Below are 13383 nucleotides of genomic sequence, written 5' to 3' on the forward strand. Positions count from 1 at the left end.
CTCAGTCATATTATTCTACACCGGTTTTCAAAACTCAGCCAAGTTTATTTTGCTTTAACACTTGAAATGATATTTCAAAAATGTTTTGGGCTGAGCATCATGTTTTACTCTTGCCCGAGTGGCTTATGTGATTTTGACTGAGTAAGGCCGAGGGGCTGTATTGTGAGGATACTTTTGGATCGGGCTGCATGCCGCAACAGTGAGATATTGATATTGTTTATGAGGCCGAGGGCCTAAGATATGTACGCCGCGAGGTGGCTTATTGATTGATATAAGGCCGAGGGCCTAGATTTTATGCCACGAGATGACTTGATATTGCGCTTGGGCCGTAAGGGGCCCCTCCCAGAGTCTGTACACCCCTAGTGAGCGCGGGTACCCATTGTGATGTGAGATATAACCTGAGGGGTTGGTACTGTTCTGAGATTGTGCCCGAGGGGCGAACCTTTATGTGTTTATCTTCTTAATTGCCTGTCATTACCTATTGATTGTGTATTTGTGCCCGAGGGGCGAATTTCTATGCTTATTTGTACTAATTGTTTGCATTCTTTTGCATTACTGTTGAAAGTCATTTTCAAAGAAGTTTAAACTGAGCTAAGATATTTTAAGAGATTTTTACAGCTTCACTGCTTTCTTACTAGTTTTGGACTGCTTCTATACAATATCTTGATATGTTTTACGTGATTTCTTGCCTTCAGTCTTTATTTATTTATTATTACTCACTGAGTTAGAGTACTCACATTACTCCCTGCACCTTGTGTGTAGATTCAGGTATGTTTTTGCTGATCGGAGGCAGAGTCATCAGAGTTTAGCAAGGTAGCTGCCGACATTTGCAGCACTGCTTTTCTCTCTCTTCATTTCATTAGACTATATTTGTACACTCCAGGATTTCAGTTATATTTATACCCTAGTAGATGCTCGTGACTTGTGACACCCCGATTAGGGATATGTTGGGTTGTATATCCGTTACTCATTATCATAAATTCATGATTAGACTGCTTTTATATTTGTTTAACTATTTTAAAAAGTGAATTGGGTTTAATTGGCTGGCCTTGTCTTCATGAGAGGCGCCATCACGACCGGGTTTGAGGTTAGGGTCGTGAGAAGTTAGTATTAGAGCCTAGGTTACATAGGTCTCATGAGTCGTGAGCAGGTTTAGTAGAGTCTCGCGGATCGGTACAGAGACGTCCGTATTTATCTTCGAGAGGCTGCAGAACCTTTAGGAAGAACTTCACATTCTTGAATTCTTATCGTGCGTCCTTGATTCAGCTGGAAATGTAACTTTTGAAATTCCTTCCACGTGTTCGTATGCGCGCATGAACGCTCAATATCAGATGTGCATCAATGGCTTATAATTCCCCGATCGAGGGGTGAGGTGTGATCTCTGTGAGTTGATGTTGGTCCAGTTTGGAGAACTTGAGGCCAGATCTTTGCCTATGGCTAGGGCACCGAGGTGCTGATTGTGTGAACAAGTGTTTCTGAACTTATATGTTTGGTGTTGTCCCTATTAGTGGAAGTGACGGTTGGATAACTATGTGATGAGTATGTTGGTACTACGAGATGTATCCATATGATTTGGAAGTGACGAGAAAAGTCTATGGGAGGATAGAAGAACTATTAGGTGCTTGAATTCCATCGTGATTCGAGGTATAGCCCCGAGTTATGGGTGTGTGAAGGATCTTTCCATGTTTCCCGGTTGAAAGTGAAGTAAATTTCATGTTGCGGTATGAATTCAGACTCAGGAAGACTAAGTGACTTCGTATAGTTTATGACAGTGGAAGGTATATATGAATGTTAGTTGGAGGCAAAACAAGTGGGTTATCTCCTGTGAAGTGTTCTGAGGTTGTGCGATCCTTATGGGTCTGTTAGGAGATCTCATTGGCAAGTGAAAGATATGTGTTGGAAATTTAAATTGGGCCCCTTAAGAGAGTGAATGCGAGATTTGCTGAAGGTTTAAAGTACCAGATGGTCTGTGTTTCACGAGCTTATGAAGGTTTGAGTTTAATCTCACTATGGTATTGTGGAAGCAATAGAGTATATGCGTTATGAGTTATTGTGTGTGTTTTGATCTATGACTCCGAGCCAAGTGGGGGAGTCTGTTGTTGATTAGTTGATTACACGGTTATGTGCTATGTTGATTCCAATTTGAGGCGTGCTGGTGAATTAGTTATGGCTTGCGAAAATTGAGATCAAGGATGGCTCGAGTAAAAAAAAAATTTAACAAAGGTTTGTAAAATGCTTCACAAGTGTGTGAGAATCACGGAATGTCTTGAGTTGTTGTTGGTAAAGGATGCTCGGTGCATAAAGCGGGAAGTTGCTTGGTTGTAATGGAAGGATGTCACATTCTGCGGTGTCAGAGTGCCAACGAGGCACGGGTTGTTCGGTTCGTTTGATCAGGCTAATTGCAGTTCGAATAGAGTGAATGACTCTCGAGAATGGTTCCAATGTGTTCAAGATTCTACATGTAACAATGGGGTATTTAAAAGTTGCATATGTGGCTAGAGACTGAGTTTTCATTGAAAGATGTCAAGACTTGTGGTGTTTTCTATATTAATTATGGGATTCTATGTATCAGTATCAGGAAGGTAAAGGTAACAGATTTAGATTCGCAGGAAGTTCTTCAGATTAAAGTATTTTAAATATGGTGCTTTTGGGAATATTTAAGAGAGTATTCAGCGGCTTATGAGCCTTAGGCGGTGTGTCTTTATGCTTGGGTCTCGTGTGGTAAGTTCGGGTTGAGGAATTGTGATGATATAGCAAGAAGGAATATCAAGCTGAAGGTAAATCAGAAGGAAACTCAGATAGATGGGGTATCTTGGTAGTCGGCTGGATCGGTATGGTAAGGATATGATTAGTTCCTTGGGGGTTTTGAGGTAATAATTTTTACGGGTATTTCGCGGCAATGCTCTTGGGTTTTAGTGGCCTGCATAGGTTGATTGAGTTAGGAAGATTCAGTCCTGACGGACTTGTTGTGTAAACGGGAGTCGGAGAATTCTTGTCGATTTCTACCGTGGTTAGAGATGTATATTTCTGTTGGCGTGAGGAGTAGGGGATGTATGGTGATTTTCTTCTAGGTTAGGCTCAATGGAAAGTTATTGACTAGTTGAGTACGTAGATGTTTGTGGCTCGGATGGGAGATGAAATTCTCCTGGTTATCCTAGGATGGTATGGTATATGCAGTAAGTTGTGGAGGATTGAGACTTGCATGTGTAAGGTTACAGTTCAGTTCTGAATGGAAAGTCATAAAACTCTTAGGCAGCACGAGCAGTTTCAGATGAGTAGAGAAATGAGCTTCAGATGATCAGGGAGATGATTAAAGAAATGGTATTGTTAATTGGAGTGATTTGACGAGGGTATATGTTTCAGGAAAGGCAATGTGATTAAGTTGATGGTACTTCGGTAGTATTGCAGCACCTTCTTGTTAGATCGATTGCTGGTATTCGAGTTCACCTGGTGGCACCGAGGAATTTTAGAGTATCTCCCATGGAATGATTGGGTATTTGAGACGTGGTATGCATTTGGACAACGGGATTGGGATCATGTGTATTGAGTCATGTGCCATATAGACTTAGAGTCAGGGAAATTCTCACATTTAGGCTATATTGTAACTGTGAGTCATGTGTATCGACACTGTTTAGTGATTATTGGGGGTTTGGAGACTCTAGTGGATCTTTCGTTGCTTGGTATGTTAGATTTTGGATGTGATATTGGGTTCAGATTGGTTGTCTCTGTGTTGTGTCATTTTGGACTATTGCGCTAAGGCGGCATATTTGGCTATGCCGAAAATGCCACGGATTGAGTGGCGAGGTTAGATGGATTATGTCCTATTGAAGTGGTTTTATATTTCGAGGACCCAGCGGACGGTTGGGAAGGATTGTTTTTTCTTATTTGGGCTTTCGAGATGGATGTCAGTGCAGAGGCTTCTACCCTTGATTCAGTTCTGGTGGTGAGGGACTTTTCAGATGTGTTTTCTTGTGGCCGGGCATGTCACCATGCAAGGTTGTTGATTTCGATATTAATTTGATATCGGACACTGTATCGTATGGCACCGGTAGGGTTAAAGGAGTGGAAGGAGCAGCTTCAGGACTTCCTTGATAAGGAGTTCGTTGGCAGGCCAATGTGGATGCGTGTTCTAACTTGAATCGGCTTGGTTGGCTACGAACTGTATTGTTGAGATATGTGTTGATTCGTCTGTTATTGAGCTTATTAGTAATCTGGGGAGACCTATGAGTTACCTTTCTGTGTTGCGAGGGGTTATGATTTGTTGGTTATAGGCACATATGATGCGATTTTATTGGGGTTTCATAGTGGAAGTCGAGCGGGAAGAGTAATTGGGTATTTCTTGATGAACGACATATCAGTTATGTCCTATCGGGTATGCGTGGTGTATGTTATTTGTTTCAGCGTGGGTGTAATGATTGCTTTGGTTCCAGACATCAAATTGTGCGCGGTTGTCAATTTCGAGCATAGTGACTTGAGGTGGTTCATGTAGAGCAGTGTTGGATAGGATCGCACATCGCAGCGAAGTTATGTGGAGGTATGACCTTGCAGGTTAGATTCGTGTGTTCTATTTCTATGATGTGAGAAGGGTTCTCAGCCTTGCGTTGTGGTGGTACCGGTGAACTTGAGGTACAACTCTTTCATTTGAGTCATTTTCATGATTGGAGGTATGTTCGGACTGTTGCTTATTGGTGCACGTATTATGCAAGTGGTGGCTTATGCCTGTATTGATGTGTCATGTCACCAGAGTAGTTTGTTGGATTAGAGAAGATCGTTGAGATCATTAATGAATATGAACAGGTTCGATTTCAGCATATTGGAAGGATAATATTAAGTTTCGGCTTAGAAATTTGCTATGGTATTTGCCAAAGGAGAAGTGGTTTCTTGAATGGTTGATCTGGGAAATGGTTATGGCTTACCGCGTGTTTTAGTGATCATTGGCAGTATATGAAAGTGTTGGGGTGAGACTTTAGTTGATAAGAGTTTTTCTATCGGTATTCGGGTGTTGTGTGTAGCTATTGTAATTAGAAGTTATCACTACGAGTGTTTGAGTTATGTGGTATACCAAGTGATTGCACCTGAGATTGCAAGTATGGGTGATTACAGCTTGTTCGGGCTTATTCTGAAAATAGGTGTGAGATTCTGATCTTGTGAATGATTTCAGAAGTGGAAATATGGTTCTAAGACTTATGGGCTAGGTTGGAATGTGGAAATGCAGTTTTATTTTGTTATCGAACCTATATGAAGTAGGGTGATATGGGATCACCCCCGGGTATATGCATGGTAAGGTTATTCAACGATTGGTTGGCATTTTGAACAACTCTGGGCACGTTCAAGGACGAACGTATGTTTAAGTGGGGGAGATGTAACGACCTGACCGGTCGTTTTGAGCTTTTGCACTTTGCTCGCTAGTTCTAGGGCATGAATTGCCCCGTGTGATGTGTTATGATTTATGTAAATCGTTGGTTTGGGTTTTCAGAGTAATCAGAACGAATTTGGAAGAAAACAGTTCTCAGTTGAAGCTTGAAATTTGAAAGGTTTGACCAAGATTTGACTTGTTTGTATATGACCTCGGATCGTAATTTTTATGATTTAGTTAGCTCCGTTAGGTGATTTGTGACTTAGGAGCGCGATCGAATGAGTTTTAGAGTTGTAGAGAAGATTTAGGCTTGAATTGGCAAAATTGAGATTTCGGCGTTTTCCTGATTGATAGGTGAGATTTTAATATAAAGGTCGGAATGGAATTCCAAGAGTTGTAGTAGCTTCGTTGTATCATTTGGGATGTGTGCACAAAATTTCAGGTCATTCAGACGAGATTTGATAGACTTTCTGATCGAAAGCATAATTTAAGAGTTCATAGGCTTGAATCCTATGTTTAATTGGTGATTTGATGTTGTTGTGAGCGTTCCGAAGTTTTGAAAAAGTTTGAACGATGTCATGGGATGTGTTGGTACAATTGGTTTGAAGTTTCGGGTAGGTTCCAGGATGTTTTAGGCCGAAATCATAGCTGTAGCAGGTCCAGAAGGGTTGTAGGCCTCGGAACCCACCCGCGCGTCCGCACAAAAAGAAGTGCGTCCGCGGTAGGTGCTGTGCGGACCGCACAAAATGCAGTGCGGCCGCGGTAGGGAACATTTCACTGGTCCTACTTCAGAAGCTCATATCTTTTGATCCACAAAGAATTTTGGGATAATTCAAAAACAAAAGTTGTAGATCTTTGAATCTAGTTTTCCGAAACATATTATAATAAGCCTTTGGATATTTTTAGCGAAAGTTATGGCCAAAATACTAAAGTATGTCACTACAAAGGAAAACCTGTGCGGCCGCGGTCGTTTTTGTGTGGAACGCACTGGTTTTGTGCGGACCGCGGTCATTTTTGTGCAGTCCGCAGAGGTGGAAATCAGTGGGGTACTCTATAAATATGAGGTTTTGGGTTTTATTTAACATTTTGACCTAGAGAGCTCGGATTTTGGCGATTTTTCGAAGGTTTTTCAAGAAATTCTTCGGGGTAAGTGATTCTAACTCAGATTTGGCTAAAGTACATGAATCTATCATTGAATTCATTATTTAATTCGTGATTTGGGATGAAATTTGGGAAGAAAATTGTGAAATCTTTCAAAAATGTAAAATGATGATTTGAAAGACCAAATGGTATCGGAATTGGATAATTTTCATATAGTTAGACTCGTGGGAATATAAGGATTCTAGTTTTGTGAATTTTGTCAAATTCCGAGATGTGGGTCCGGGGGTCGGGTTTGACCAATTTCGGGAATATCGTGGTAATTTAATTATTTTCGAGTGGGCTTTGTTCCCTTAGCACATTTTGATGGTTTTGTACTGATTTCGGCTAGATTTGAAGTATTCAGAGGCCGATTCGAGAGGAAAAGGCATCGCGGGCTAGAGTTCGGACCGGATAGAGGTGAATAATGATTGTAAATGATGTTCTGAGGGTTTGAAACCCCGGATTGCACATCGTAATGCTATATTGAGGTGATGCACACGCTGGATGGAGAGCGTGGGGTCGTGCACTATTAGGGATTGTGACTTGGTCCATCCCGATAGATGATTTTACCGCGTATTTGATTGAAAACTATTTACTATCATCATGATTTGGGTTGAATGTCATATTTGGGCTTCGTGCCAACTATTTGAACCCTTCGGGGATTTTTGTTTATATTTCCTCACTATTTGACTTATTACTTGAACTCAGTCATATTATTCTACACCGTTTTTCAAAACTCAGCAAAGTTTATTTTGCTTTAACACTTGAAATGATATTTCAAATAATATTTTGGGCTGAGCATCATGTTTTACTATTGCCCGAGTGGCTTATGTGATTTTGACTGAGTAAGGTCGAGGGCATGTATTATGAGGATACTTTTGGATCGGGTTGCACGTTGCAGCAGTGAGATGTTGATATTGTTTATGAGGCTGAGGGCCTGAGATATGTATGCCACGAGGTGGCTTGTTGATTGATATGAGGCCGAGGGCCTAGATTTGATGCCATGAGATGACTTGATATTGAGCTTGGGGTAAGGGGCCCCTTCCGGAGTCTGCACACCCCCAGTGAGCGTGGGTACCCATTGTGATCTAAGATATAGTCCGAGGGGCTGGTACTGTTCTAAGATTGTGCCCGAGGGGCGAACCTTTATGTGTTTATCTTCTTAATTGTCTGTCATTACCTGTTGATTGTGTATTTTTGCTCGAGGAGCGGATTTCTGTGCTTATCGGTACTAATTGTTTGCATTCGTTTGTGTAACTGTTGAGAAAGTCATTTTCAAAGAAGTTTAAACTAAGTTAAGATATTTTAAGAGATTTTTACAGCTTCACTGTTTTCTTACTAGTTTTGGACTACTTCTATACAACATCTTGATATGTTTTACATGATTTCTTGCCTTTAATCTTTATTTATTATTATTACTCACTGAGTCGGAGTACTCACATTACTCTCTACACCTTGTGTGCAGATTCAGGTATGTTTTGGCTGATCGGAGGCAGAGTCATTAGAGTTTAGCAAGGTAGCTACCGGCATTCGCATAACTACTTTTCTCTCTCTTCATTTTATTAGACTGTATTTGTACACTCCAGGCTTTCAGTTGTATTTATACCCTAGTAGATGCTCGTGACTTGTGACACCCCGGTTAGGGATGTGTTGGGTTGTATATCCGCTACTCATTATCATAAATTCATGATTAGACTGCTTTTATATTTGTTTAACTATTTTAAAAAGTAAACTGGATTTAATTGGCTGACCTTGTCTTCATAAGAGGCGTCATCACGACCGGGTTCGAGGTTAGGGTCGTGATATATGTCTTACCTAATGTGAATGCTAATTGGATTATGCATGTTTCAAGTCTTAAGAGGAAAAGAGATGATCGAGTAAATCATGCATACCTTTGGCCTTGTAGGCTTGGTCATATTGGAGAGAAAAGAATTAACAAGTTGTACAAGGAAGGGTACCTTGAAAAATATGATTTTGAATCATATCCAACTTGTGAATCTTGTCTCAAAGGAAAAATGACCAAATCTCCATTTACTGGAAGTGGAGAAAGAGCTTCTGAACTATTGGGACTAATTCATACAGATGTTTGTGGGCCCATGAAAATTCAAGCTAGAGGTGGATATTCTTACTTTATCACCTTCACTGATGATATGTCAAGATATGGATTTGTGTATCTTATGAAACACAAGTCTGAATCTTTTGAAATGTTCAAAAGGTTCCGTAGTGAAGTTGAGAAGAAGATTGGTAAAAGTATTAAAGTACTAAGGTCTGATAGAGGTGGAGAATATCTTAGTGAAGATTTTACCAGATATCTCAAAGAGAATGGGATTCTCTTACAGTGGACACCTCCAGGAACACCACAACACAATGGTATGCCTGAAAGGAAAAATCGAACCTTATTAGATATGGTGAGATCTATGATGGGATTCACTGATCTTCCAATAAATTTATGGGGATATGCTTTGGAAGCAACAACATACTTACTTAATAAAGTTCCCACTAAGTCAGTCTCTACAATACAATATGAGATATGGAAAGGATGTAAGTCTAACCTTAAACATATTAAAGTTTGGGGTTGTCCAGCTTATGTTAAGAGACTACAGTCTGATAAACTTGACTCAAGATCTGATAAGTGTAGGTTCATTAGGTATCCCAAGGAAATAATGAGATATTATTTCTATCACCCTTCTGACTATAAAGTGCTTGTGGCCAGAGGAGCAACCTTTTTGGAAAGGGAATTTCTTTTAGAAGGAAATTATAATGGAGAAATAGAACTTGATGAAGTTCAAGAAACTAATGAATCAACACAATGTAAAGATCATGAGACCCAAGTTGAAGAACCTTTATTGGATGTTTTGAAGTTGCCAAGGAAGTTTCCATCTTCAACGGTTGAAGTTCAAGAACTAAATGAAGTTCAAGAACAAGTTAATGAACTAGTTCCAAACCAAATTGAACAACAACCAAATCCAGCACAATGTGAACAGGTTGTACAAGTACCTCTTAGAAGGTCTACACTAAAACGTCATGTACCAGCTAGATTAAATTTAATAGTACAAAATGATGTATCAAATGAGGTTGATCATAATGATGATGACCATAAGACCTATGAAGAGGCTATACAAAGTTTTGATTATGAGAAGTGGCAAAAGGCCATGGAATCCGAAATGGAATCCACGAAGGAAAATAAAGTATGGACTTTAGTTGAACCTTCAAAGGATATAAAAACTATAGATTGTAAATGGGGTTTTAAGAAAAATATTGGAGCAAACGGAAAGGTGGAGACCTACAAAGCCCATCTTTTTGCCAAGGGATATCATCAGAAAGAAGGTGTCGACTACGACGAGACGTTCTCTCCCATGGCAATGCTCAAATCTATTCGGATTTTGCTTGTTATATCAGCATACTATGATTATGAAATATGGCAAAGGAATATGAAAATAGCTTTCCTTAATGGTGAGCTAGAAGAGGATGTGTACATGACACAACCTGAAGGTTTCACATCTTCGCCTGATCATAATAAAATTTGCAAGCTACAAAGATCCATTTATGGACTAAATCAAGCTTCTCGAAGTTGGAATATTCGCTTTAATAAGACAATTGAAAAGTTTAATTTTGTTAGAAGCGAAGAAGAAACTTGTGTGTACAAAAAGGTTAGTAGGAGCACAATTATATTCTTAGTATTGTATGTTGATGATATATTACTCATAGGGAATGACATACCGGCATTGTAAAGTATCAAGATTTGGTTATCTGAACAGTTCTCGATGAAAGACTTGGGAGAAGCAGCTTATATATTAGGAATAAAGATCTATAGAGATAGATCTAAGAAGCTGCTTGGACTTTCCCAATCTCTGTACATTGATACCATCTTAAAGAGGTATAATATGGATAATTCCAAAAGAGGCTATCTACCGATAGGCACTGGAATTACTCTCAGTAGGGAGGATTATCCTCAAACACCTGAAGAGAGATAACGCATGAGTAGGATCCCATACACTAGTGCAGTGGGAGCTATCATGTATACCATGACATGTACACGTCCTGATGTGGCTTATGCACTTGGAGTTACTAGCCGATATCAGGCAAATCCTGGTGAGGAACATTGGAAGGTGGTGAATACCATTCATAAGTACTTAAGAAGGACTAAAAACCAATTCCTCATCTATGGAGATTCTGAGTTGAAACTTGAAGGTTATACTGATGCAAGTTTCTCTTCAGATAGATATGATAACAAATCTATTTCTGGTTATGTATTCACCTTATATGGTGGTGCGGTGAGTTGGAAAAGTTCCAAACAAGCTACAAAAGCCGATTCAGTGACTGAAGCAGAATATATAGCAGCTAGTAAAGCTGCTAAGGAAGCTGTATGGATGAAAAAGTTCTTAACTGAACTTGGTGTGGTTCCTTCAATAGAAGGTGTGGTTCCACTGTAGTGTGAGAATACTGGAGCCATTTCTCAAGCAAAAGAACCAAGATCACACCAAAAATCCAAACATGTTCTGCGAAGATATCACTTGATAAGAGAGTTCATTGAACGTGGAGAAGTCGAGATTCAAAAGGTTGATGGAAAATAAAATGTTGCAGACCCATTCACTAAAGCTCTTGGCACAAAAGAGTTTGACAAGCACAAGAGAAAATTGGGAATGAAGTGCAAGAGCGATTGGCTCCAGTGCAAGTGGGAGATTGTTAGGGATATAATAGATATGCCCTAGATCCAATATCATATTTGATGATTTGAACATATTTTTGTGAATGTTATTTGATATGAATTATATATGGTATTTGATATTCTTTTATGGTTATTTTTAGAATTGCTTGATTTATTTGATAAAGTCCTTGATTAAATTTTGAGACTTGTCATCGTGATGGAGATTATGATAATGAGAGTAAAGTTTCTTATAATTTAATCAAAATTTATTCTTGATCGTAGGATTATTAATTTGGACATTAGTAATCCGGTTTGATCAATATTTATGTGATCGTCTTTATGGGATAAAGATTGTGAGCACCTAATTTTTGATAATATTTAATTTTTTTTATCACTTCTTTTATATAAATATTTTAGGGGTTTTAACCTACAATTTTTAGCTTTGTTACACTTTTTATTATAAGGTAAAAATACAAAATTTAAAAGGTGAATTATTACTATTAATATTATTTTATTTTTATTTTTATTTTTAAAACAATAAAAAAAATTCCGAAAAAATATTAATTTTTTTTTAATTTTTGAGAGTGATTTAAAAAATAAGAAAAAGGGAAGTATTGAATAAAAAAAATAAAAGTAAAAGTAGGTGAAATTCTCTTTTAAAAAGTAAAAGAAAGTAGAAAATTTAAAAAATAAAAGTAAAGTTTTGTGGAAATTTTAAAAAAATAAAAAGTAAAAGAAAGTTGGAATTAAAAAACAAATATAAAGGTATCTGAAAATTAAAAAAAATTAAAGTAAAAGAAAGTAGCATTTTTAAAAGAAAAGCAAAAGGAAGTGGATTGTTTTTTAAGAAAAGTTAAATAAAGTGGAATTCTCTTTTAAAAAGTAAAAAAAGTGAGATTTTAAATAAGATAAATGTAATTAAAATTGGAATTTTAAAAAATAAAAGTAAAGAAAGGTGAGATTTCTTTTTATAAAAAAATAAAAGCAATTTGTAAGTGGGATTTCTTTTAATTAAAAAATAATAAAATATTTTTAAAAAAAATCTGAAAAATCTCAAAAATTTTGCTATAAATAGGAGGGGGAAAAAAGAAGAGAGGAGAAGAAAAATAGAAGGGGGCGGAGAGAGCAATATGCACTCGATATACACTCTGGATACACTGGATATACAAGGGCAGAATTCATTTTGGAGAGAGTAAAAAAGATAGAACCAAATTTTCTGAAATATTGAGAGCGGAAGAACACCAGAGAGAGTTCAAAGTTAGAAAGAGAAAATAAAGAGAGATTTCCGGACTATTTTTCTTCTCCATTTTTACTGGTTTTCTCCGTGTTGCTGGGATTTCTGGATTGAAGTGTTGAAGCTACTGTGTTGGGCTTTCTGCTGCTGTATTTTGCTGTTTGTTGTTGCTGATTGCTTACCCATTTTTCTGTTCTACATACCATGTTCATGTCCTAAAACTCGATGTATGTAAATATCTAGTTGAAAATGAATGAAGTGGAGGCCTATTATTGTTGAAGTGGAAGCCTATTGTTGATTTACTACTTTCATTATACTGTAATAACCGTACTGATGGACTGTTAATTATAAGTTTGTGCATTTGAACCGTTAAGTGTGTGTTAGATATTTAGAAATGCATATGAGTTTAGTTGAGTATTCGTTGTAATAATTCCATGTCTGGACTAACAGAATAGTTTCTATTAGTTTAGTTAATTTCCGGTTTTCCTAGATCTGTATAAATGGTATTTTCAAGCTGTGATTAATTAGGCTGTAGACTGTTAAAGTAGTGTGATACTTCTTCTGATCATGGGAGCTTTATATTTAGTAGTGATGATGTGAGTTAATCTATAATTCTGAGTTTGAGTGGTTGTGTGTGGGTTCGAAAATCAGAAAGTTAAAAGTAGATATGAGATATGTAATTCGTAAGGTTAATTTAGGCAATCCATTTTCGTCCAGCATCCTTAATTCTCGAGTTTCAATTCTCATATGTGGTCACGTTAGTGTTTAATCAAAGTTCATGAGTCAGCATTTTAATAAAAATGAGTCATAGTAGGGAATTTGAAATTTGAACTAGTATGCACCATGTTTGAAATTGTGATCATAGGCAGTTTACGTGGGTCATGAAATCTGAAATCAGTTGCTTTCCAACTCATGTTTAATGTTGCATTGAATATATTTTGCTGGCTAGTTAATTTTAGTAGTAGATTCATCAGATTTGTGTTCTTAATTAAATTGAAATTCCAT

At 37.8% G+C, this 13383-nt stretch overlaps 1 protein-coding gene across 1 annotated transcript; it reads left to right on the plus strand.

Moving 5' to 3' along the window:
* Positions 1-10473: 10473 nt before the first annotated feature.
* Positions 10474-11208, plus strand: LOC138871759 (secreted RxLR effector protein 161-like). Its single transcript, XM_070149658.1, has 2 exons — positions 10474-10912; positions 11081-11208. The coding sequence occupies exons 1-2, from the start codon at positions 10474-10476 to the stop codon at positions 11206-11208; spliced, it is 567 nt and encodes a 188-aa protein (XP_070005759.1).
* Positions 11209-13383: the final 2175 nt, after the last annotated feature.

Source organism: Nicotiana sylvestris, chromosome 6 (assembly GCF_000393655.2).
Source record: "Nicotiana sylvestris chromosome 6, ASM39365v2, whole genome shotgun sequence".
Classification (NCBI taxonomy): Eukaryota; Viridiplantae; Streptophyta; class Magnoliopsida; order Solanales; family Solanaceae; genus Nicotiana; species Nicotiana sylvestris.